The sequence below is a fragment of the Rhinopithecus bieti genome, unplaced genomic scaffold, assembly GCF_001698545.2.
Source record: "Rhinopithecus bieti isolate Rb0 unplaced genomic scaffold, ASM169854v2 scaffold_17010, whole genome shotgun sequence".
NCBI lineage: Eukaryota > Metazoa > Chordata > Mammalia > Primates > Cercopithecidae > Rhinopithecus > Rhinopithecus bieti.
In genome coordinates, this window is record NW_016808932.1 from 2,407,807 (window position 1) to 2,429,334 (window position 21,528).

At 42.8% G+C, this 21,528-nt stretch overlaps 1 protein-coding gene across 2 annotated transcripts in view; it reads left to right on the top strand.

Annotated features, from left to right (window-relative positions):
- The window catches only part of SPRING1 (SREBF pathway regulator in golgi 1), a 25,922-nt gene extending 5,453 nt beyond the window's left edge, over window positions 1-20,469 (top strand). Inside the window, exons 2-5 of one of the 2 annotated variants that reach the window (XM_017887884.1) lie at window positions 9,449-9,605; window positions 13,344-13,495; window positions 13,916-14,029; window positions 15,896-20,469. In XM_017887884.1, the coding sequence (XP_017743373.1) occupies window positions 9,449-9,605; window positions 13,344-13,495; window positions 13,916-14,029; window positions 15,896-15,979 (507 nt within the window). In that variant the 3' untranslated portion in view covers window positions 15,980-20,469. The remainder of the gene's footprint in view (window positions 1-9,448; window positions 9,606-13,343; window positions 13,496-13,915; window positions 14,030-15,895) is intronic. The other variant, XM_017887885.1, reaches the window with a different exon arrangement.
- Window positions 20,470-21,528: the final 1,059 nt, after the last annotated feature.

A 21,528-nucleotide genomic window follows, 5' to 3' on the forward strand; every position in this document is an offset into this window, starting at 1 on the left:
AAAAAAAAAAAAAAAAAAAAAAAAAAAAAAAAATTAACCAGGCGTGGCAGGGGCCTGTAGTCCCAGCTACTCAGGAGGCTGAGGCAGGAGAATCGCTTGAACCCGGGAGGCGGAGGTTGCAGTGAGCCGAGATCGCGCCAGTGCACTCCAGGGTGAGCAACAGAGAGAGACTCTGTCTCAGAAAAAAACTAAGACAAGCACACACGTTAGCCTGGGCCTTCACAGGGTCGGGATCACCAGTATCCCTGTCTCCTCCTCCACATCCTGCCGCCTTTTGTGTCCTTCAGTAACACCTAAAACACTTTCTTCAGATAAGTTTACAGATTTGTTCCCCATCATTATTACTGTGCTGTATTTTTCCCTGACTAGTGGTTGAAGATGAACATCTTACTGGTTTTGGTAATTTGACTGTTCTGCATCTTAAGTGGCCTTATCATGTCCTCTGACCATTTTATTACTGGATGTCTCTGTCACTTTGTAGGAATTCCTTGTGCTTAGGGCTATTATTTCTTTGTAATGGCTCGGGCTGGGACTCTGATTCAGGACCACCTGATTTTAAAGCCCACATTCTCAATTTGTGACCATCACGATAGAGATGAAGTGGGTTACATGCAGCCTTGGTTTTGCTTGCATGGTTTTTATTGTTTTCTTGTTTTGTTTTGTTTGTTTTTTGAGACGGAGTCTCACTCTGTCACCCAGGCTGGAGTGCAGTGATGCACTACAACTTCCTCCTCCCAGGTTCAAGCAATTCTCCTGCCTCAGCCTCCCAAGTAGCGGGTATTGCAGGCACCCACCACCACACCTGGCTAATTTTGTATTTTTAGTAGAGATGGAGTTTTGCCACGTTGGCCAGGCTGGTCTTGAACTCCTGACCTCAGATGATCTGCCCGCCTCGGCCTCCCAAAGTGCTGGAATTACAGGCGTGAGCCACTGCGTACAGCCTTTTGTATTTTTAGTAGAGGTGGGGTTTCACTAGGTTGCTCAGGCTGGTATTGAACTCTTGAGTTTAAGCAATCCACCTGCCTCGGCCTCCCAGAGTGCTGGGATTACAGGTGTGAGCCACTGCCCGGCTGGTATGTTTAAAAATGGTATTAAAAATGTATGAGATTTTATATAAATCCTTTCTTCTGGCTTCTCTTGAAATACCAGGATACTTATCAGCACTGGGTCTGTGTCTGGTCCAGCAGCAGTTGGGGAACTAACTGAGCCAAGCTGCAGTCCTTTAGATCTTGGGATCTGCTTTCCACTGGACCACTCAGTGACTCATTATGTCCCGCCCTGATCTGGGGTAGTAGTTACCAGGGTTGTTCATAAGGAGTTGGTCATCCTCCTCTGGGCACATGGTGGGATTGGCTCCCACCCTCTTTGAAGGAGGGTGGCTGTGTGGCCTGCGTTGGCTTATACCATGTGAATTGTCACTTGCAGGCAGAAGCCGTGGTGACTATGGAGGCCATGTGCTGAGAGGGGGCCTCGTTCAGCCTGAGAGACTAGGATGAGCAGAACCCCTCGGCTTACCCATGTTAGACTTGTAGCATGAGCAAGAAACAATCTTCTGTGAAGCCACTGAGGCTTAGGATTTTTTAAAATTTGGTTTTGTTTATTTGTTTGTTTTTGATACAGGGTCTTGCTCTATCATCCAGGCTGGGGTGCAGTGGCACCATCATAGCTCTTTGCAACCTTGAACTCCTAGGCTCAAGGGATCCTCCCACTTCAACCTCCCGAGTAGCTGGAACTACAGGCGTGCACAATCACACCCAACTAATTAATTAATTAATTTTTTTGGTAGATATGGGCCCTCATTATTTTTTTCCAGGCTGGTGTCAAACTCCTGGGTTTAAGCAATGGACTGGCCTAGCCTCCCAGAGTGCTGGAATCACAGGCATGAGCTACTGCACCTAGCCTTTAGTTTTTTGTAATAACCTAACCCACTGGGTTCCAAAATGTGGTCTGTGGACACAAGAGGGTCCCTGAGACTCTTTCAGGGGATCTGCAAGGCCAGAATTATTTTCAGAATAACAACAAAATATTGTTTGCTTTTTTTACCTTGTTGACACTTTGGTTTCTGCACTGATGGTGCAGAAGTCATGGAGGGGTCGAACCGGTACCTTAGCAAGGATCAAAGCAGCGGCAGCAGACTCTACTACTAGTTGTCGTATTCTTCACGGCCATGCTTGTAGTTTTAAGAAAAGTACTAATTTTACTTAAGAATGAAGCAGTCAAACTTACTACTTTTGCTAAATTTTGATCCCCAAGTACATATCTTTTCTGTATAATGAAATGGGAAATATGCGTTAACAGTACATTCTGCCTACAGAAATATGATGGGTGTCTTGAGGAGGAGCTTTGGCAATTGAGCTGCAAGCTTGAGTAGCCACTTTTTTCATGGAACACTATTTTTTCTTGAAAGAACAACTGATAACACTAGTTATTCAGATTTGGATATTTGGTAGACATTTTCTTGAAAACGAAGTGAGCTTGTTACTTTACAGAAAACATCTGACATTATTTACCAATGATAATATTTAAGCTTTCAAGTGAAAATTAGAATTTTGGAAGATGTGTATCTGCTACCCTTAGCTTGTAACTTTCTAACACCTAAAGATTAAATCCCTGGTGATATTAACAAATGTGATTTTTTTAGTATTGTATAATGAAAATGTGTCAATTAGAAGATCTGCATAAGATCTGTTCAGTGTGCAAGACAGACTCATGGGTTTGAACAGTTTATGAAAAATTCATTGATATGGTTTCAGATGCCACATTGTGCTGAAGGAGCTGGGTGTTTTGGTAAGTTTTATTGAGATATAATTCACATATCATACAGTTCACCCATTTAAAGTATATAATGCTGGTTTGTAGTATATTCACAGGCTGGACACGATGGCTCATGCATGTAATCACAGCACTTTGGGAGGCTCAGACAGGTGGATCACCTGAGGTCAGGAGTTTGAAACCAGCCTAGCCAACATGGTGAAACCCTGTCTCTACTAAAAATACAAAAATTAGCAGGGTGTGGTGGCGCATGCCTGTAATCCCAGCTACTCGGGAGCCTGAGTGAGGAGAATCACTTGAACCCGGGAGGCGGAAGTTGCACTGAGCCAGGATCCACCACTGTACTCCAGCCTGGGTGACAGAGCAAGACTCTGTCTCAAAAAAAAAAAAAAAAAAAGTAGTATATTCACAAACCAGTAGTTTTAAAACATTTTCATCATCATCTTCCCCCTACCCCTCAGTCCTAAGCATTCAGTAATCTACTTTGTTTCTATACTTTTGCCTATTTTAGATATTTCATATAATTGGCATTCTATAATATGTGGTCTTTTTTGACTGGCGTTTGCATTTAGCATAATGTTTTCAAAGTTCATCCATGTCCTAGCATGTATTAGCACTTCATTTTTATGTCCGAATAATATTCCATCGCATGCATCTGTCACATTTTCTTTATTCATTCTTTGTTGAGAGACATTTGGGTTGTTTCCACCTTTTAGTTATTATGAATAATGCTGTTACAGACCTTCATTTACATGTTTTCGTGTGGACATGTTTTCATTTCTCTTGGTATATTCCTAGGAGTGGCATTACTGGGTCAGATGGTAAATCTGTGTTGAACTTTTTGAGGAACTGCACAACTGTTCTCCAAACTGGCTGCACTGTGTGCAGTGAACTTTTAGTAACCTGCAGTTGTCAAATTCTGGTGTAGTATTTAGTGTCAAGTATGGTACAGTATTATCCATAATTTTCTGCGAAAGTTATTAAAGTAGTCCTCCCTTTTCCCAACTACACATCTGTGTGAAATAGTTTTTCTTCGTGTGCTCCAACGCAGACAATGTATTGTGACAGATTGAATATAGAGGTCGCTTCGGAGATTCAGCTGTCTTCCCTTAAGGGAAACATTAAAAAGTTTGCAGAAATATAAAACATTTTAAGGATTTACGTTTTAATTTTCAGTATGGTAAGCATCAATAGCCATAACTCACATAAACCCACGTATTGAGGTCCTCAGTAATTTTTAAGATTAGAAAGGGTTCCAGGACCAAAGACTTTGAGCCCCGCTGTCGTGGGTGCTCCGGCAGAGGTGCCTGCGTGCATCTGACTTGGCCGCCCCTGCTCAGCTGGCCTCAGTTTGAGAGGTCTTCCACTCCCTAGCTGTGGGCCTTGAGGGAGTTGGGGTTCTTCCTCTGTAAAATGGAGATGGTGAGATGGAATGTACGGGTCAAAGGTGTGTAGCATTGATTGAGAAGAGGCTATGAACACTGTGAAGCTCCTTGTGCCCCTTAGCTCCGCTGCAGTGAGACTGGAAACTTGTGGAGCAGATGCAACAGCTTTTGCCTGGAGAATAGTTGGTTATCCTCTCTGCTGCTTTGAATTCCTCTTTTCTTTGGTTTTCATGTTAATTAATGCTTAGGGGGATAACTTAAATTGTAGAGTTGGGAGGCAGGAGAAATCAGTGATGATATTGGGGATGCCATTGAGGGAAGGGTTGGGAATGGTGAATGGTACCAGGTTTCTTGGGTGCATTTATTTAACAGATAACACCAACTGTGTGCCAGGCACTGTTCTGCTGGTTGGCGGAGACAGAGTGGGCAAAGCAGATGACGTCTCTCCCCTCCAAGAGCCTATATTGCGCTAGCGGGTAAGGAGGAGAGATAGTAAATAAGCAAAGTGATTTCAGATAATGATGTATGTTACGAAGGAAACGAAACAAGATGACATGATCTAGTGGCAGGGCGGGCCTAACTATCGAGGCATTTGACCTGAGATTAAACAAGTTCCGATCTTGGGAGTTGGAAGGGTCCTTAGGGTTCCTCTTGTGTAACCAGATGTTCTCATACGTGTTCAAATGAGACTTTCTGAAAGTCTCAGGGCTGTTTGCATAACTCCTTGAAAATACATGAACATGTTCAGCCTTAAAGGAGCTAAGTGTAAACTGGTGCCAAGTTAGATACTGTCTAAAGTGAAGTATATATCATGTAGTATGAGAGTTGCTAATTTGGTGGGGATTTTTTTGTTTTTCACTGATTACTAAGATATATATATATTTCAGAGCGTTTGTCTCATGTTGCACAGGGTAGAGGAGGGGAACAGTTACCCGTAATCTCACTAACCAAAGGCATCCACTGTTCGTATTTGGGCATGTTTTCTTCCTGCCATTCTTCATATTTTTTGTTTGTATAGTTGAGGCATACCGTTTCTTCACTTAACATTTAAGTATTTCCCTATCTTTAAAAGCTGTTTGGAAATAAGATTTTATAACTAAAATTTCCATTATCAGGCTGCATTTAGCCATTTCCCAAATAGTAGACATTTGGAGTACCCTCTGGCCTTTCTCCACCTCCTTTCTTTTTTTGAGGTTCATAAGCAAGTCTCTCCTAATGACAAGAGTGCCTTATGTTTCTGTGCTTTACTGCTTACGTGGGACATTTATCTCACTTGACCTGTGATAACTCCTGAAAAGTACACAGCACAGTTAGGAATATACCCCTTCTGAAGTCAGACACAAAGCAACACATTTGTAATCACAGTGTGTTTCTATAGCTCTTTACAATTAGGAAGAAAGCCCTCAGGTACTTTTGGCTCCTGCTCTTCTCTTTGTAGCTAGTACACCCCACGTGGACATGTGTCACAGCATCTGCAGTACCTGATTTGGCACTGATGTATGGACGTACCCCTTTCTCAGCAGCTCTGAGGCTCTTCGAATACAGAACCGGACTGCCGTTCGTCTCTGCATCCTTAGCATTCTGTAAGAACTAGATACCTTTCAATGAATTTTGAATAAAAAAAAACAAATATGAAGAAAAGCTTAAAATTGAGACAGCCTAATAGGATAGGTGAAACAGTTCAGGAAAGGTAGAAAGCCCCCTATCCTGTGAAGGAGTGCCCTCAGCACCCTTTGCAAGACTGGGCCTTCAAAAGAGCAAACACTGCTAAGTAATTTCTGCCACATGCCTTCACTATCCTTTTGGCAAGGTCTTTAGTATTCATGTTTGAAAACGCATTGAAGTGCTGGGAGAATTGCTTTCCTGTTTACCAGGAATGTCATTATGTGGCAGGGGTCCTTCTGGGATGCACTTGACCGTGAACTCTTATTTTCTTTCCAAAGAACAACAGGATAGCGTGGGAGTAATGTTAAGAGCACTTTTAACCTTGTCGTAAAATCCAGTTTACTGTACTTTGACTAAGCTCTTAATAGTCTTTATGGCTATTAATTTATCTAGGGTGGCATTTGCAGCTCAGTTTAGTTTGCACATAGCTTGATGATGCAGTTAACTGATAGGGTCCCAGTAGAGCAGAAGAGTATGAATTTACAGGTAGTTAAGCAGCATGCACCTAAGCGATTTGTCCCATACTCCCAAGGCTCCTGCACTTAGCTCCTCTTCTCGCAGTGACTGAGGAATACAGATGTTGTTTTTGTATAACCCGCCCTGGTCCTGCTAGTACCAGTTCTTTCTTTGCAAAGAAACAAAAGGGAGGGGGCAGAATAGAAATTAAAGCCACCTTGAAAGACGGTAAATTAAAGAACAAAATCCGGTACCGGTGGAGTTGTGGTCAAATTGTAAACACTGTTATTTAAATGCTGGTACTATTACAGATGGTAGATATAATGTGGGAAATCATTTGGCACTACATAGCGTTTTACTCCAAGTTATTCAAGAGAATTGTTTTAAAAACTCCACATTTTATTGCAGTATTATCTGTGCTAACAAAAACCTGGGCCTAATGTTGGTCTATAGAAGATGTGTTTACTAAATGATGGCACATCAACATGATGGATTATTAGATAGGCTTGAAAATGTGATTATCAGGATAATGTAGGGACTTGGAAATGTTTTACTATCCAATTAGTGTCAAGAAGAGCTGAATGCAAAACATCCTAATTTGTATAAATGTTGAGGTCAAAAGCTAGAAGCTGATATGCAAAAACAAATAGAATTTATTTAAGTTGATGGGATTATGGACAATTTTTGCCTTTAATGTTGGTAATCGTGTTTTTTAAACAATTTTTTGAATAATTGTAGATATACAGAAAAGTTCTAAGTGTAATAGAAAGTTCCTACGGAATCTTTACTTAATTTCCTTCTGTTGTTAATAATCCTGTTTTTAATGTTGTTATCACTTTATTTTAAATTAAAAAGAATATTCCCAAGATGATTAAAGATAATTTTAATAACCACATATGTCCCTCCCATGTTAATAGTCTGTAGTGTAGTAGTTCCCCCTTGTCTGTTCTGAGACCCTCAGTGGAAGCCTGAAACTACGGCTAGTACCAAACCCTCTCCATACTGTTTTTCGACCTGGTAACTGAGTGACTACTAAGTGACTAACATGGATATGCTGGATGAAGGAATGATGCACAGCCCGGGTGGGACGGAATGGGATGGCGTGAGGTTACACCATGCTACTTAGAGCGGTGGTCAATTTAAAACTTAGGAACTGTTTACTTCTGCAGTTTTTCATTTAATATTTTTGGACCACAGTTAACTGTGAGTAACTGTTAAACTTCAGAAAGTAAAACCATGGGTAAGGGAGACTACTGTATATCTTTCCATACCATTATCTGAGCTCTTGCAAACCTATATGTGCTTATTATCATAATTATTATCATAATATGTGTGATAGGCACATTATTCTGCAACTTGCTTTTTCCCTTAATAATACACTATAGTCATGCCCTGGTCTGCAATCCTGTCTTTGCATTGAAATCATCTAGATACTTTAAAAATACTGATTCCCAGGTCTCCACAGATTTTTCCTGCCCATAGGTGGGCTTAGGAATCAGAATTTGTTTTTATGCTGCCTTCGTTAATCTAATGTGCAAAAGTCAGGTTGTAGAACTGCTACTCTAGTTAAATAGCTATCAGTCGTATCTAAGTTTGGTTGTAACAGTATTATACCAGTGTTCATTCAGTCATTTCTCTGTTACTGGGGTTTCAGGGGTTTTGTTTGTTTGTTTTTGAGATGAAGTTTTGCTCTTGTCGCCCAGGCTGGAGTGCAATGATGTCATCTTGGCTCACCGCAGCCTTTACCTTCTGGGTTCATGCAATTCTCCTACCACCACGCCCGGCTAATTTTTGTATTTTTAGTAGAGATGGGGTTTCACCGTGTTGGCCAGGCTGGTCTCAAACTCCTGACCTTAGGTGATCCACCGGCCTTGGCCTCTCAAAGTGTTGGGATTACAGGCATGAGCCACCATGCCTGGCAGGTTTCAGGTTTTTTATACCATTGCAATGATCATGTTGTAAACATCCCTGTATTTCCCTATACATTGGTGTTTTCCATAGGATAGACCTGAGTTTCCTGGGCCACAGTGTATGTAGATGTATATTTTTAAAATACTAATAGATCTTCCCAGATTACTTTCCTAGATAAATTTTAGTAACTATAAAGATATTTACCATTTTTTAAGTACATAAGCTTCTTCATCAAATTTTCAAGATTAGTCCCTTTTGCTTAAAAAGTGACACATAACAGGTTATTTTAAAGGTAAAAGCCGCAGAACTCCCGTTAGAATAGTTGAATGTTTCAGTACATTAAAAGACCTTTGGGAGCGGAGTTCTCTATCATTGTTTGTTAAACCAGCAAAATCCACTGAAGCATTCCGAAGAGCGCTCTTTCTCAAGCTTGCTGGTCCCCCCTGTTTTTCTGAGCAGTTAGCGCCCCGCCTTCCTAACTTTAGTTTTTTTTTTTTTTTTTTTTTTAACAGTATAGAAGGTAGTTTTGAAAGCTGACTCCTACTGGACATAGCTTCTTCAAGGCCAGAAGAGGTGATCTTAAACTCTTGACTCCAGGGCAACTCTTCGAATTGCTTATATGGGTAGAGGGCTGGCTGACCCGGGCGTGTTCGGCAGAGAGTTACATACTCAGTGGTCCTTCACAGAAGAAATTCACAAGTTGACATGCTTCATTTTGCTCCTAAAATCAAACTCCTAATTCACATTTTCCCAAATGTCTTCCACCAAAGTACCTGTAACTGCAAATGAAAGGGACTTTGTGCTCTAGATGTCTGAGATGAGAGTCACACAAGTTTCTTCTGCTCTTTAAAAAGTGCATTCACATTTTAAGTTCTGTTCCACAATGTATTTGTTTTAATATGAAAAATATTTTAAATTACTTAATTACTTGCCATCAGAAAGAAAAAGTCCAAAACTTTTCCTCTCCAATTTTTTCATAAAATTAACACTTTTATACACATTTATAATGTGCACATCATCCAGAAGCCACGCATGTAAGTATGCCAGTTTTGAAGCATAGCACTAGCTTATTACTTTTTCCTACAGGTTTATTTTATGTCTTTGGCTCAGGCTTTGCTTCTACCAGGAGAGTGCAGATTCCTGTAGTGTAAGCCTTTTATAGTATTTCTGTCCTCTTACTGTAGCTTCTATGAAAAATTGGTGGAATTGTAAGAAAGGATACTGGATACTTAACCTTCTCACTTATGGTTTCTTTGCAGGAGGAGAGGGCAGTGAGAGATAGGAATCTCCTCCAGGTTCATGACCATAATCAGCCCATCCCGTGGAAAGTGCAGTTTAACTTGGGCAATAGCAGTCGTCCGAGCAATCAGTGCCGCAACTCCATTCAAGGGAAGCACCTCATCACGGATGAACTCGGTGAGGCTGGCTTCCCTTCCTCTCCAGGCGATCAGGAGCGTAGACTGGTTGGGCCATTCATAGGGTTTTTGTTTTACTAGGGATTCCTCTGCAACACATTTCCCCTCCTCGTTCATTTGCAAAATTCCCCAGGTTTTTATCTTCTATACCCTACTCATCATTCAAGGTTCCCTTCAACATCAGAGAAGCTTGTTTTGATAACTCTAACTCTAAAAGTTCCTTCTGCCTACAACTTACAGCATGAGCACTATGTCAGGCATTAGTCCCCAGGCCACTTCTGACAATCTCTCCCCAGCCTCACTATTTCCCCATCTTGCCAATCTTTTTTTCTCATCTTGATGGTGAACTCTATAGGATAAGAGCTCAGTTTTCCTTCGCGGTGACCTGAGTAAAATTCACATTGTGTTGACACTCAAGAAGTGTACTTGTTCACTGACCAGATAATTTCAAAGTAATTATAAACACATTCAAAAAGTATGACTCTTAACAGTGAGAATGTAAATCTATTTGATAAGGTTTTCTCACTTCCTTGTAAGCTGTCAGAAGACTTGTGCCTGGGCGAGGTGGTGGACTAGACACCTGCTAAGCTCCTCCCACTTAGCAAACAGTGAGACTCCTGCTAGTGCTTCGCATGCACTCATGGAGCCTTCCTATGTGCTGGGCACTGGGCTATCGCCTTTGATTTTCACAACAGTCCTATGAGATGGATACTGCTATCCTCGTATTATAGGCGAAGACATAGCACCAAAAGGTTAAGGAACTGGCCCAACATTGCCAAAGACTTTCATAAACCATAAACGTGATACCATTATCACATCAAAAAAAGTAACAATTTCTCCTAATGTCAAATATCCAACAGTATGTAAAGTTCCCTGATTGTTTTACAGATTTTCTTTTCTATTGGTGGTTTGCAAATAACATGTTTTTTTTTCAAGAGCAAATTTTGCCCTGTTTCAAAAAGTCTCAGAACAAATGGATTATGAACGTGACAGTATAGAAATTGCTATAGGTAACGTGTTAGAATCTTCATATACATAATGAATCTGAACTAAATGAAGACACCTGCTGTCTTGAAAATGAAAGCCACAGGCCAGTGTGGTGGCTCACACCTGTAATCCCAGCACTTTGGGAGGCCAAGACAGGAGGAGCACTCAAGCCCAGGAGTTCAAGACCAGCCAGGGCAGCATAACAAAACTATCTCTATAAAAAATAAAAAATTAGCTGGACGTGGTGGCACCCTGCAAGTGGCACACCTCAGCCTCCCAAGTCCCAGCTACTCGGGTGGCTGAGGTGGGAAGATCATCTGAACCTGGGGAGGTCAAGGCTGCAGTGAGCTGTGATTACACCACGGCACTGCAGCCTGGGTGACAGAGTGAGGCCATGTCTAAAAAAAAATTAAGAAAAAAACAGTGCATTGTTGCTTAAAAAAGCGGGGGTTGCATTCCTTTGCAAAATAAGAACACTTTAAAAAGATCTCAAAGTCTCCAAACCAGAGATGAGATTATTTGAAAATAAAGGAGCTGGAAGAAAACTGCCCACCTCAGGTTAGAGTGTTTTGTACCAGAATGCATTCCCAACTCAACAGTGATACCAGTGACAAGCTATGTTTTTAAGATCACATTGAAAAAGCAAATCATACTGAAAATAATGTGGGTTTTGTTTTTTAATAAGCAGAGTGAAGTTTAGCAAAAGGAAGTGACTTCCACAAGATGACATAGTCAATAGGCAGACATTGACTTGGAGTTCAGAGCTTCTTACAGGATGTGTGACATTCAGTGAGAACACATGAAATCTTACACACTTAACTCTAATGTTTTAGCACTGGGTTGTGAGCACAGTTTGTCATCTTTTATCTTAGCTAGTGAAAGAATATTCTTTTGATTAATTTAGGTGAGACAGACTCTTGGACTCCTCGAGTCCAGAAATGAAGGAATCAATCAATCAATAAAAATCCAAGAGCTACAGGTTTTATTTTTCTCCATGAATATGGGTAAAGTAAGTAGTTTAGTAAAGAAACCATGTAAGAACTTATGCCTCTTAGCAAACAGATGCTGCTGTGAATATTGCCAGGGTAACACATTATTAAATAAGATCATTTGCATTTACAAACTTTTCGTAGGCTGGAAGTTAATTTTCAAGGCAATGGCAACACAGTATGAGGTTGTGATCTTACAGGACTCCTTGTTGGAGATAACATTTGAGTGAATAGATGTCTGATGCAAGATGAGAATTCTTGATGAGCTTGCTTTCACCAAGCTAGAAAGAGCTGCATTTCAAGGTCGAATACTGTAAGTTGGCAGTGGGGGGAAAAAAGGATGCCTGAGATGCTGACACTTACAAGATGAAAAGTAAAGGGCAGAAAGAGAATTTCAACTGGCAGAGTTTAAGTCACATTATATAGAGTTGCTGTATGTTTATTATTTTGAGTAGAATTTTGAGGAAAATGCTAACTAACTTATTTACATTTTGTGTTGGTTTCTAGTCCCTGTAAAGAAAATGAGTAGAATTAGGAAGAATCCCAAGAAACATGTACTATAGCATTAGAATCATCCTCTCTTAATTTAGAAGACAGAATAACATAAACAACAACTACAACAAAAGGCACCGATTCCCAAGTATCTGGAACCTGGTTCTCTATAGGCCTCATTTGCTCAAGTCTTAAGTGAGGGCCCTTTTAGTTTCTTCATTACCATTGTTCTACTGGTGCCTCCTGCTTTTGAACAGACTTTGTTTTCTAAAGTAGTTTCTGAAAACAGCCTTATACATACTTCAGCAAGTCTCCTTCTCTGAGGATGAGGAAGCTGGGCGTTTGGAATGCAGCGATGTGAGGAGCAGCTGCTCTGCACCTGTGGGCCTGAATGTGCACCTGGGAGCTCGTGTGTGCACCTGGGAGTTTCCTCAGGGCCATTGGTGGCCCTTATGGACTTATCCATACGTTTTTCTGTCCCATTCCCAGAAGGATCTAGAGAAATGTCTGTTTAGCAGCTCTGAACAATACCTTAGCTTTTGTAAGAAGATTTTTTTTCTCTAAAGTTGGGCATGAATGGGCTGGGTTGGAGGGGGCATGTGTATATAGATGATGGGATTTATAAAAAGTTGCAGGGGGGGATTAGGAGGTTTTTTTCTTTCTTATTAGACAACTGCATTCCCGAAGGCCGAGGGGTGATTGAGTCCCTGGCGTGTACATGTACAAATCAGTTTATAAGAGTTAGATGTAATTATTTCTATTTTTATAACCCTCCAAATTACTCAGTAAGCAGCGAGCGTCTGAAAGATACTTGTAAAGAGTGCTTTGTTTGTTCAATCTAGAAGGATCTCACTTTTATGAATCAGTGCCTAGGTTTTTTTTTCTGTTTTAAACTTTTTGTTCAGAAAAGAATGACATTTTTCTTCAGGCACAGATGAGATGTTGGCTTGCATAGGTTAGAACAGGAGAACGTAGCTATAGCTTGACCTGGTGATGAAATCAAACATGTGCCAGCAGACTAAACAGTAGGTGTAGGTAGGTTCCGACGGGTAGCCTGGCGATAACGGGACTGCCTGCTTCCTGTCAATGACTGCATGGGGAAAGCAAGTCTGACTCACATTATGTCCAGTTTCCAGCTCTTCGGTGCTTACGCTGATGCCCCAGACTCCAGCTTCTGTCTCTGTGTACTTTCACTGCTGCTTCATGGTCATCCCTGGTAGGGAGGTGGCAAGGCTGCTGGTTTTATGCTAAGGTTGGTCTCTGACTTTCAGGCTACGTTTGTGAGAGGAAGGATTTGCTGGTAAATGGCTGCTGTAACGTCAACGTCCCTAGCACGAAGCAGTACTGCTGTGATGGCTGCTGGCCCAACGGCTGCTGCAGCGCCTATGAGTACTGTGTCTCCTGCTGCCTGCAGCCCAACAAGGTATGGGGAGTCGCTCCTGGTTCTGTGACTCCTTTTTTCTTTTGGCGTTTGTTTTATGATGAGCATTAGGCTCTTCATGTGAGGTTCTTCTGAAAATAAAACTTAGGAACTTTGTAGATATCAGAAATTGCTGCACAATAGCTTTTATCTAACGTGAAAGGAGGTGGTTCCCAGTTGCTTGAATGGTTCTTTTGCAGAATGGACCATTGTATTGCTAATCACATATCTAATGAATAAGATACCCAGGGTGCTTTGGCATGCCACGTGTATGCACGTGTGTGTCCCTTCCCCTCCCTTCTTTTCTCCTTTTCTTTCCCCCTAGTCCCTGTATCAGCATTCTCTTAGTTTAGGAGAGATAGCCAAGGTCACCTTCTGCTGGCTTAGGTAATTTATTACAGGCACTAACTTTTGTTTCCATAGCAACTTCTCCTGGAGCGCTTCCTCAACCGGGCAGCTGTGGCATTCCAGAACCTCTTCATGGCAGTCGAAGATCACTTTGAGTTGTGCCTGGCCAAATGCAGGACCTCATCCCAGGTCAGAAGCTGTGATGTCTCTAGCTGTGGGATGGCAGCTGATGGGTTAGAAGGAAACTAGAAAATGCACACTGAGATCCTTTTTTTGGGGTGGTAATGTAGAAGAGAAGAGACTCAAATGAAGCTATGTCACGCTTTGTTTGGTGTGATGATAGTATTTAAAATGTCAATGTGAGATTTATACAAGTTAGGGGAGGTGAAGCATTTTTATTAAATCAAGGTCTAATTAACTTGCATCTCTTCTATGTGGTTGGTACATTTGCTCCTTAAGTGGAAGCTTAAAATTATTTTTAAGTCTGGTGGAGTCCTAATATTCCAGCTCCTAAGAGAAGGTCCTCCTCCCTGTCTTTGAAATATGACTAAGGCTTTCCAGTAACCACTTGTTTAGAGTAAGTAGCAATTTGTTCTGGGATGGAGTCGTTGTTTATTTTAGGATTCAAGGGGATGAGGCAGGTGAATGTTTAAAAATACATGAATAAATCTGTAGGCTCTCAGGCTCTCAATACATATTAGCATGCTGTCATTAAATGCTTTGCTCTTTGGGCATTAAATATTATTGCACCTGCTGCCGAAAGCGTCTGAAAGTCTTTTGCCTTTTCATCACTGTCTCCTCGGCTCTCAGCTATTGTGGTTGGGCAGTTGTCGTAGCTCTCTTTGTAAAATCACCAGACATGTTTATTATACAAGCACACTTCTTCTGGCTTCTATTCATGGTGTCTCTAAGATTTTACTGGCTTTATCTGAGATAACGGACTCATTTGTCATTCTCCAAAGCTCTTGTACCCTTTGCCAGATTTCTGTGGTCCACCTTTTGATTTTATGCCCCTTCTCATGTCTCTGGTTTGTTCTGCGAGCATTCAGTATCATTGGGTAAATGTTTCAGGGATTATAATGAGCATTTGAAAACATTAAGAAATTCCTGATGGTCTTGTTTTGCTTGAAGAGCTTTCCACTTGAATGAGCTTTAAAGGAAATGAGGAGGAAGGCTGAACACATGACTCATTTTGATTCAGATTCTCTCTCATTCTGAGAAACGCTAGAAAAGGCGAGTATTTTCTTTCCTTCACTGATAAAACCCAGGAATTATTTCCAGTCTTCATTGAAGCTACTATACTTTCGGACTTGGTCTTTTTACCATAAAAAGATTTCCCAATTGCCATTTGATTTGTTTTGATAAAAGTATCCCAAGAAAGAGAAGATTTGGCTATATGTCTGTTAAATTGGATGAATATTTACAAGTTTGTTGCTTAGCATTGGTCTTGGACTAATTAATGAATTCTAGACTAGCCAAAAACTCAAGTTGCTTGTATGAAAACAAATTGCTGAAAAATTAGCCATCAGGAATGATTGTCTGCTTTAAATCACACTTCCAATTTGCTTAGCCAAATGAGGCTTGCATGGTATTGTAGGAATTGGCTCATGCACCAAATTTTTAGGTACATAAACTTTATGAAAGCGATTTAAAGTGTGTCTCCTTAGCGTCTCTGCAGCTTGCCTTACCGGGAACTGAATGCACAGGATCAGGTGCAGAACGCCCATCGGATCTTAGACTGTTCCGAGTAATTGGAGAAAAAGTAGTTGTCTTGAGTCACCAGGTCACGGTGAAGTTACTCACTGGTGTACACAAAAAGAAACAGTCCCACAGTGATGTTATGTCCGTGTTCATGCTCTGCATTGGCATTCTGGGTTGAGCATTCTTCTTTGTTCCAGAAAGTGCCTTGGAGCCTTTAGTGACATTTGGAGATGGACTCGGCCAGCCTCCTGCAGGGAGAGTCTGACAGTCCCGATCCACTCTCACTCTTCCTAGAGGGAGGCGTGTGAAGCTGTGCTCACTCTCACCGCACTCTTATCTTCCTTTTGCCAACAGAGCGTGCAGCATGAGAACACCTACCGGGACCCCATAGCAAAGTATTGCTATGGAGAAAGCCCGCCTGAGCTCTTCCCCGCATGACAGGCGCAGCGGACTTGCTCCAGCGTGGGTGAGGAGGCCCCGCTGAAGAACTCGCCTCCTGGGGCCCAGCTTTAGCCATCGGGCCAGGCTGCGGGAAGAAGACAAAGGCAGCGTGAGGAAACCTTGGCTTTGACCACTTCTCGTGTTGTCATCGTTGGCTTCGCTCACCACCTGGGCTTACCAGATGGAACTCTTCTGTAAAGCAGCTTGGACCCTCCAGCCAGTCCCATTCGGGAAAGATGAAACTGGAGGCCCGGCTCGCGGTTTTGCTGGAGTTCTTGGATGACTCAGCCCTGGGACCTGCACAGGAACCTGTGACTTGTGTTTGTCGGGGGCCGGTGTCACTTCCCGTTTTGATCCAGGCCCTTTCACTGTAAAATTATTTATTGGATTCCTTTAGAGTAATGGGAAAATTGTAATGTTTTATGCAGGAAAATGCCTTGCCATTCTAGTTGAATATGTTCAAGGAAATTATTTTTGTTGTTGTTCTGTGTTCTTGAGTTTCAGGAGTTAAATCATTCTTCCTCCCAGATAAAACATTTTCTCTTTTAGGACGTGGATATTCTCTCTAGGCAGTTGTTTTTGTTTGTATTTCGACAGTATCGAGCATAGGCCCTGAACATGACCTGTTAGCCATATCCTGACGTGTAAAATGATCTGAAAACTCAGACGCTCTTCCATTCTAATCTAACTGCAAGATTTCTAGCAATGGGCGCTGTGTGCCTGCCCTCAGGTTCTTTTCCAGTGGCAGTTGAATGTGCTCATATACCCTATGGAGAGCACTGTTTTAGCAGAAATCTAATTTCTCTTCCTGGAGGAATTTGTTCTCATTTCTTTTGCCACTTAAAATTAACTGTGGGCTACTCAGCCAGGGTTCAGTGGGAGCCTCAGGAAGGTCAGAGGCAACCTCCTCCCCTATTCTGTCAATAGAAACCCAATGTTGAGGCAGTTCCTAAACGCACCTCGCAGCTTGCTGTATGTGTTTATTCTTTATTGACTTCAGCTTTGGGGATGTAACAGGTACAAATGTTTGGTTTCCCTACAATTTATAAAGAAGAAGAAGAAGCCCAACTTTCTCTCAGAGCACTGCAAGAGAAGAGTCTTACACCTGCCCTCAGTGGGAGATGAGAATGGTCATTATGACTTAGAGAATGCTACACATGTAGGTTGCTGGTGTATCCTGAATCCACAGGCATGAAACACTCCCCATTTTTCCTACTGTAACGCAGACTCTCCGGCTCGAGGTCTAGAATATGTGATCCTAAGATGAAGATATGCCCTTTGAATAGTACTGCTCTTTGGTTTCAGGAGTCACATGAACACACAACTCTCCTATATTCCTTCACGAACCTCAGGATTGAGCAAGGTCTTTGTAATTTTTTTGGTTCATATTATTGACCTGGGAGCAAGGTGCTAATTCTATGGTCAGTAGTCAACGTTTATTTCAGTGGAGCTTTTTCTTTGGGCCATGTTTGCCTTCCAATACATTCCTGCGGTATGTAGTGGTGATTTTCCTTAATTTCCTCCTGCTACCTCTTATACTCATCTCCCAAAGTTATTTGCCTCCCTTAAGTAAGTTTTCCTAGAGGGTAAGCTGGTCAGGCAATTTTAAAAATATTAGTTGCCAAGAAATCTATTCCGTTGGCATTGGACTTATCCGATTCCATGTGTTTGCAGCAGGACTACATCGAACTCTGATGTGACGGATCGTGGCATGTCTGCATGTCTCATCCATCTATTGTTTTTGGTAACTCAGTTTGGAATTTCAGTGTCGGTCTTCCCCGGTTGACATTGGTGTCAGCCTCTCCTTTGAGCTTATTTTAACTCTTGAGCAACATAACGTAGATTTAATGTGAGCAGTTTATACCAAAGGGCAGTCTGTTGCCTATTTACGGATCCTCTCTGACTTTGTACTTGAAGAGCGCATTTTACATTTCCAGTGCTTTCACAAACAGGAACTCCAACCTTACGATGGGGACTTAAGCTTGCTTGTATTTCCACTTTGTGGATGAGGAAATACGAGAGGTGGAGTGACTTCCTAGGTCCCCACTGAGATTTAGTGACAGATGCCAAACAAGAACTTCATCTCTGACTCTAGATCTAGTCCTCTTCTCAGTCTCTTGCCAGCTCCAGCCCTGACACGGTAGGCGTCTCCCCTGAGAGCAGATGTATTTCAATTGTCCAGGCCAAAAGAGGGGCGAGGCGGCCTAAACACCCAAATTAGGTGGAGGATCCAAAGGTCATTTTCATTTGGCTGTGGCATATGTTTTTTGTACTTCAGTCAGCTAGGGGTGTGCTCACTGTTTTTGGAAATTCACAGTGCTTGAGCCTCCATAATGAAGCCGGGCTGCAGAGCACCTGGCACGTGCTCCAGGCTCCCAGCTCCCAGCCTAGGACCCCTGCCTGCCCTCCACTCTGGTTTGTTTGTGGTTCCCTCGACCTAGGGTTTCTAGAATCAGGGACTTTGTCTAAGTTTTGTTTGCCTAGAGCCCAACGAAGTGTGTGATACACGTTGGGAGTTTAGAAGATCACAGAAGGGATGAAAACACCTTCAGAAAAAATTTTATCAGGGGGGCGCGATGGCTCACGCCTGTAAATCCCAGCATTTTGGGAGGCCAAGGCGGGTGGATCACCTGAAAGCAGGAGTTCAGACCAGCCTGACTGATAACGGTGAAATCCCGTCTCTACTAAAAATACAAAAATTAGCCGGGTGTGGGGGTATGCACCTGTAGTCATGAGACTCTGTCTCAAAAAAAAGAAAAAAATGTTATTAATAAGTGAGTGTTTTAGGCTCAAGGGAATTGAGTCATACAGCGCATCTCCCCCAGTTCTGCATCTTATTTGCTGCGCTTGCTGAAGTTGTAAAGATTGGTCCTAACAGGGAAAGAAACATACAAGAGACTCTGAAAAGGGCTCTGAGACAGGCAAGGACAAAGGAGGGAGGGAAACACCTTCCGCAGGGCCTGGGACCTGGCAGTGCTAGAGCTGTTTTTTTTTGGTTTGTTTGTTTTGAGATGGAGTCTCGCTCTGTCGCTCAGGCTGGAGTGCAATGGCACGATCTCGGCTCACTGCAACCTCCGCCTCCTGGGTTCAAGCAATTCTCCTGCCTCACCCTCCTGAGTAGCTGGGATCGCAGCCATGTACCACCACACCCAGCTAAGTTTTTGTATTTTTAGTAGACGGGGTTTCATCATGTTAGCCAGGCTGGTCACAGACTCCTGACTTCAGATGATCTGCCCGCCTCAGCCTCCCAAAGTGCTGGGATTACAGATGTGAGCCAGTGCGCCCGCCTGGATCTGCTATTGATGGGTGAGCTCCACAGCTTTTGCAGAAGCAGAAGATAGGACTTGAGAGCAGTGCTGTCACCTCTCAGCATGTCCCCAATCCCAACTGGGGCCTCCTGGAGATGCCTCAGCCGGCGGTGGCCCCAAGGGAATCATGGGGAACAGTTGCACAATTTGCAAGTTGCTGAGTGCAGCTTTTCCCATCCTTGGGATCTGCAGATAAATTGTAAACGTAGCGAGGTACTGCTTATTGGATGTACTTTTCACAGGTAGGACAGAATTCTTTAGGGACTCTGGAGTTGGGAACTACCACTTCTTACTAGCGGCGTGGCCTGAGGCAGTCTTCCTCCTCTGTGTCTCAGGCCCTTCATCTGTGAAATGGGGTCATAGCATCTGTCTCTCAGGGTCGCTGTGAAGTGTCGATGTGAGCAAGGCCTGAGGCTTGGCAAGAAGTCAATGTCTGCAACTCAATGGGGAGCAATGTCAGGGGTCGGCTCGGATGGGGTGGGTGGGCTCCTGGGGTTAGGGTAGGAATTACAGCGCTCTTGTTACCATTGTTACTATTTTTTGAAAGAACTCATGCTAAAGATACGATATTTCAGATAATTCAGAAGCACGTAAGGATGAAACTTGGAATAACGTAAAATCCCACAACCTACGGATACGCACCACCCATTTTTGTCTTCCCCCATTTTCTAGGCAAAAATGAAAGCACTTTGTCCTCTTGAAAAACAATTCTCAAATGAATATCCTATGTTACGTAGAGGCCTATGTGATGCATTTGCGTGGCCACATGGTGTCAATTTCATGGATATACAATAATATTAATTCCCTGCTGAGGACATTAACTCGTTTCTAAGGCTGCTTGTTGTTTTTGCTACTACAAATAATGCATTGATGATAAATACTTTTACATACATGGTTGTGTGTTTATCTGAACTATTTTCACCAATATATTCACCTAGTGTGTATGGGAGTGTCCATTTTTGTCATACCCCTGATAACCCTGTGATAATAATTTTAAACATTTTGCTAATGGATCTCAGTGTTCTTGTTTGAATGTATTTAATTTCTAGTAAAATGAGCCCCATTCCTTGTTTTGATTGGCCATTTACCATGTACGTATGGTGAAAAGCCTATTCGTGACTTAGCCAATGTTGTTTCTTTTTCTCACTGATTACAACAGTACATTTTTAAATGAAAGCAGCCTTTGTCCCCTTCTCTTGTTTTTCAGCCCTGTGTTAGAAACAAGTAAGCTCACATATTCACAAACCAACTTTTCCAGTTCACCTAGGGCAGTGGGGCTCAGCCGGGGGATATTTTGCTCCCCAGGGAATACTTGGCAATGTCTGGAGACATTTTTATCACAGCTGGGGAGGAGGGCAGTACTGTGGGCACTGGTGGAGGGAGGCCAGGGATGGTGCCCAACATCGTGCAGTGCCCGGGACAGCCCCCACAACACAGAATTACCTGGCTGGAAGTGTGAGCTGCCCTGCTCTGGGGTCACATCTCCCCCTTAGGTTGGACAGAGGAGCTCCTGGTAACTGAGTGCTGTCTTCATTATTTCCCTGCCCTTGCCTTCTGCTGTGCTGAAGTGCTGCTGATTAAATTACCCTGAAATCCTCACAGGACACGTTACTTCCTCACATGTCTCTACCAGCCCGGCGCTGCCCAAGGAATGGCATTATTACTTTGCCACTGTGTCCTCACTGCATTCTTGGACTCCACCAAATGCAGACACCCTCCTGTCTGCAGAAGGATCTGGAGGAGTAGGAACGCCTCCCCTCTACGACAGATTGGCTCTCCCCCCAGCACCTCGCCAGCAGTTCTTTGAATGGAGTGGCTTTGGAGGTGGGGTTTGGGGAAGAAATGTGGGCCTGTCATCACAGATTCTGTTTAGAAAACTAGTCGTTCTACTAAAAAGGTATCACCTAAGTAAATAGGAGCAATAAAAACGAAGAAGATAGTGGGACTCTGAGCTTTCCCCACCTCTGGCCGGTTAGTCTATTGTTGGTTGAGGAAGGCTCTTCCAGCGTGTGACCTTTTGCGTGTTATCACAGCGTGAGTGCAGTTTTGTGTACAGGCAGCCCTGCTTTCAGCATGTATCTGCGACATGCCTTATCTGGTCTACTGTCACAGAGCAAAGTGGAGCAAGCGGTCGCCGTCGGTCTGCACCTGAGCTGGGAGCCGAGTGGTGACATGCATACGGGCTGACTGCGTCTCGCAGAACCTCCAGTGACCTTCCTGTGTACGACTCAATTAGTC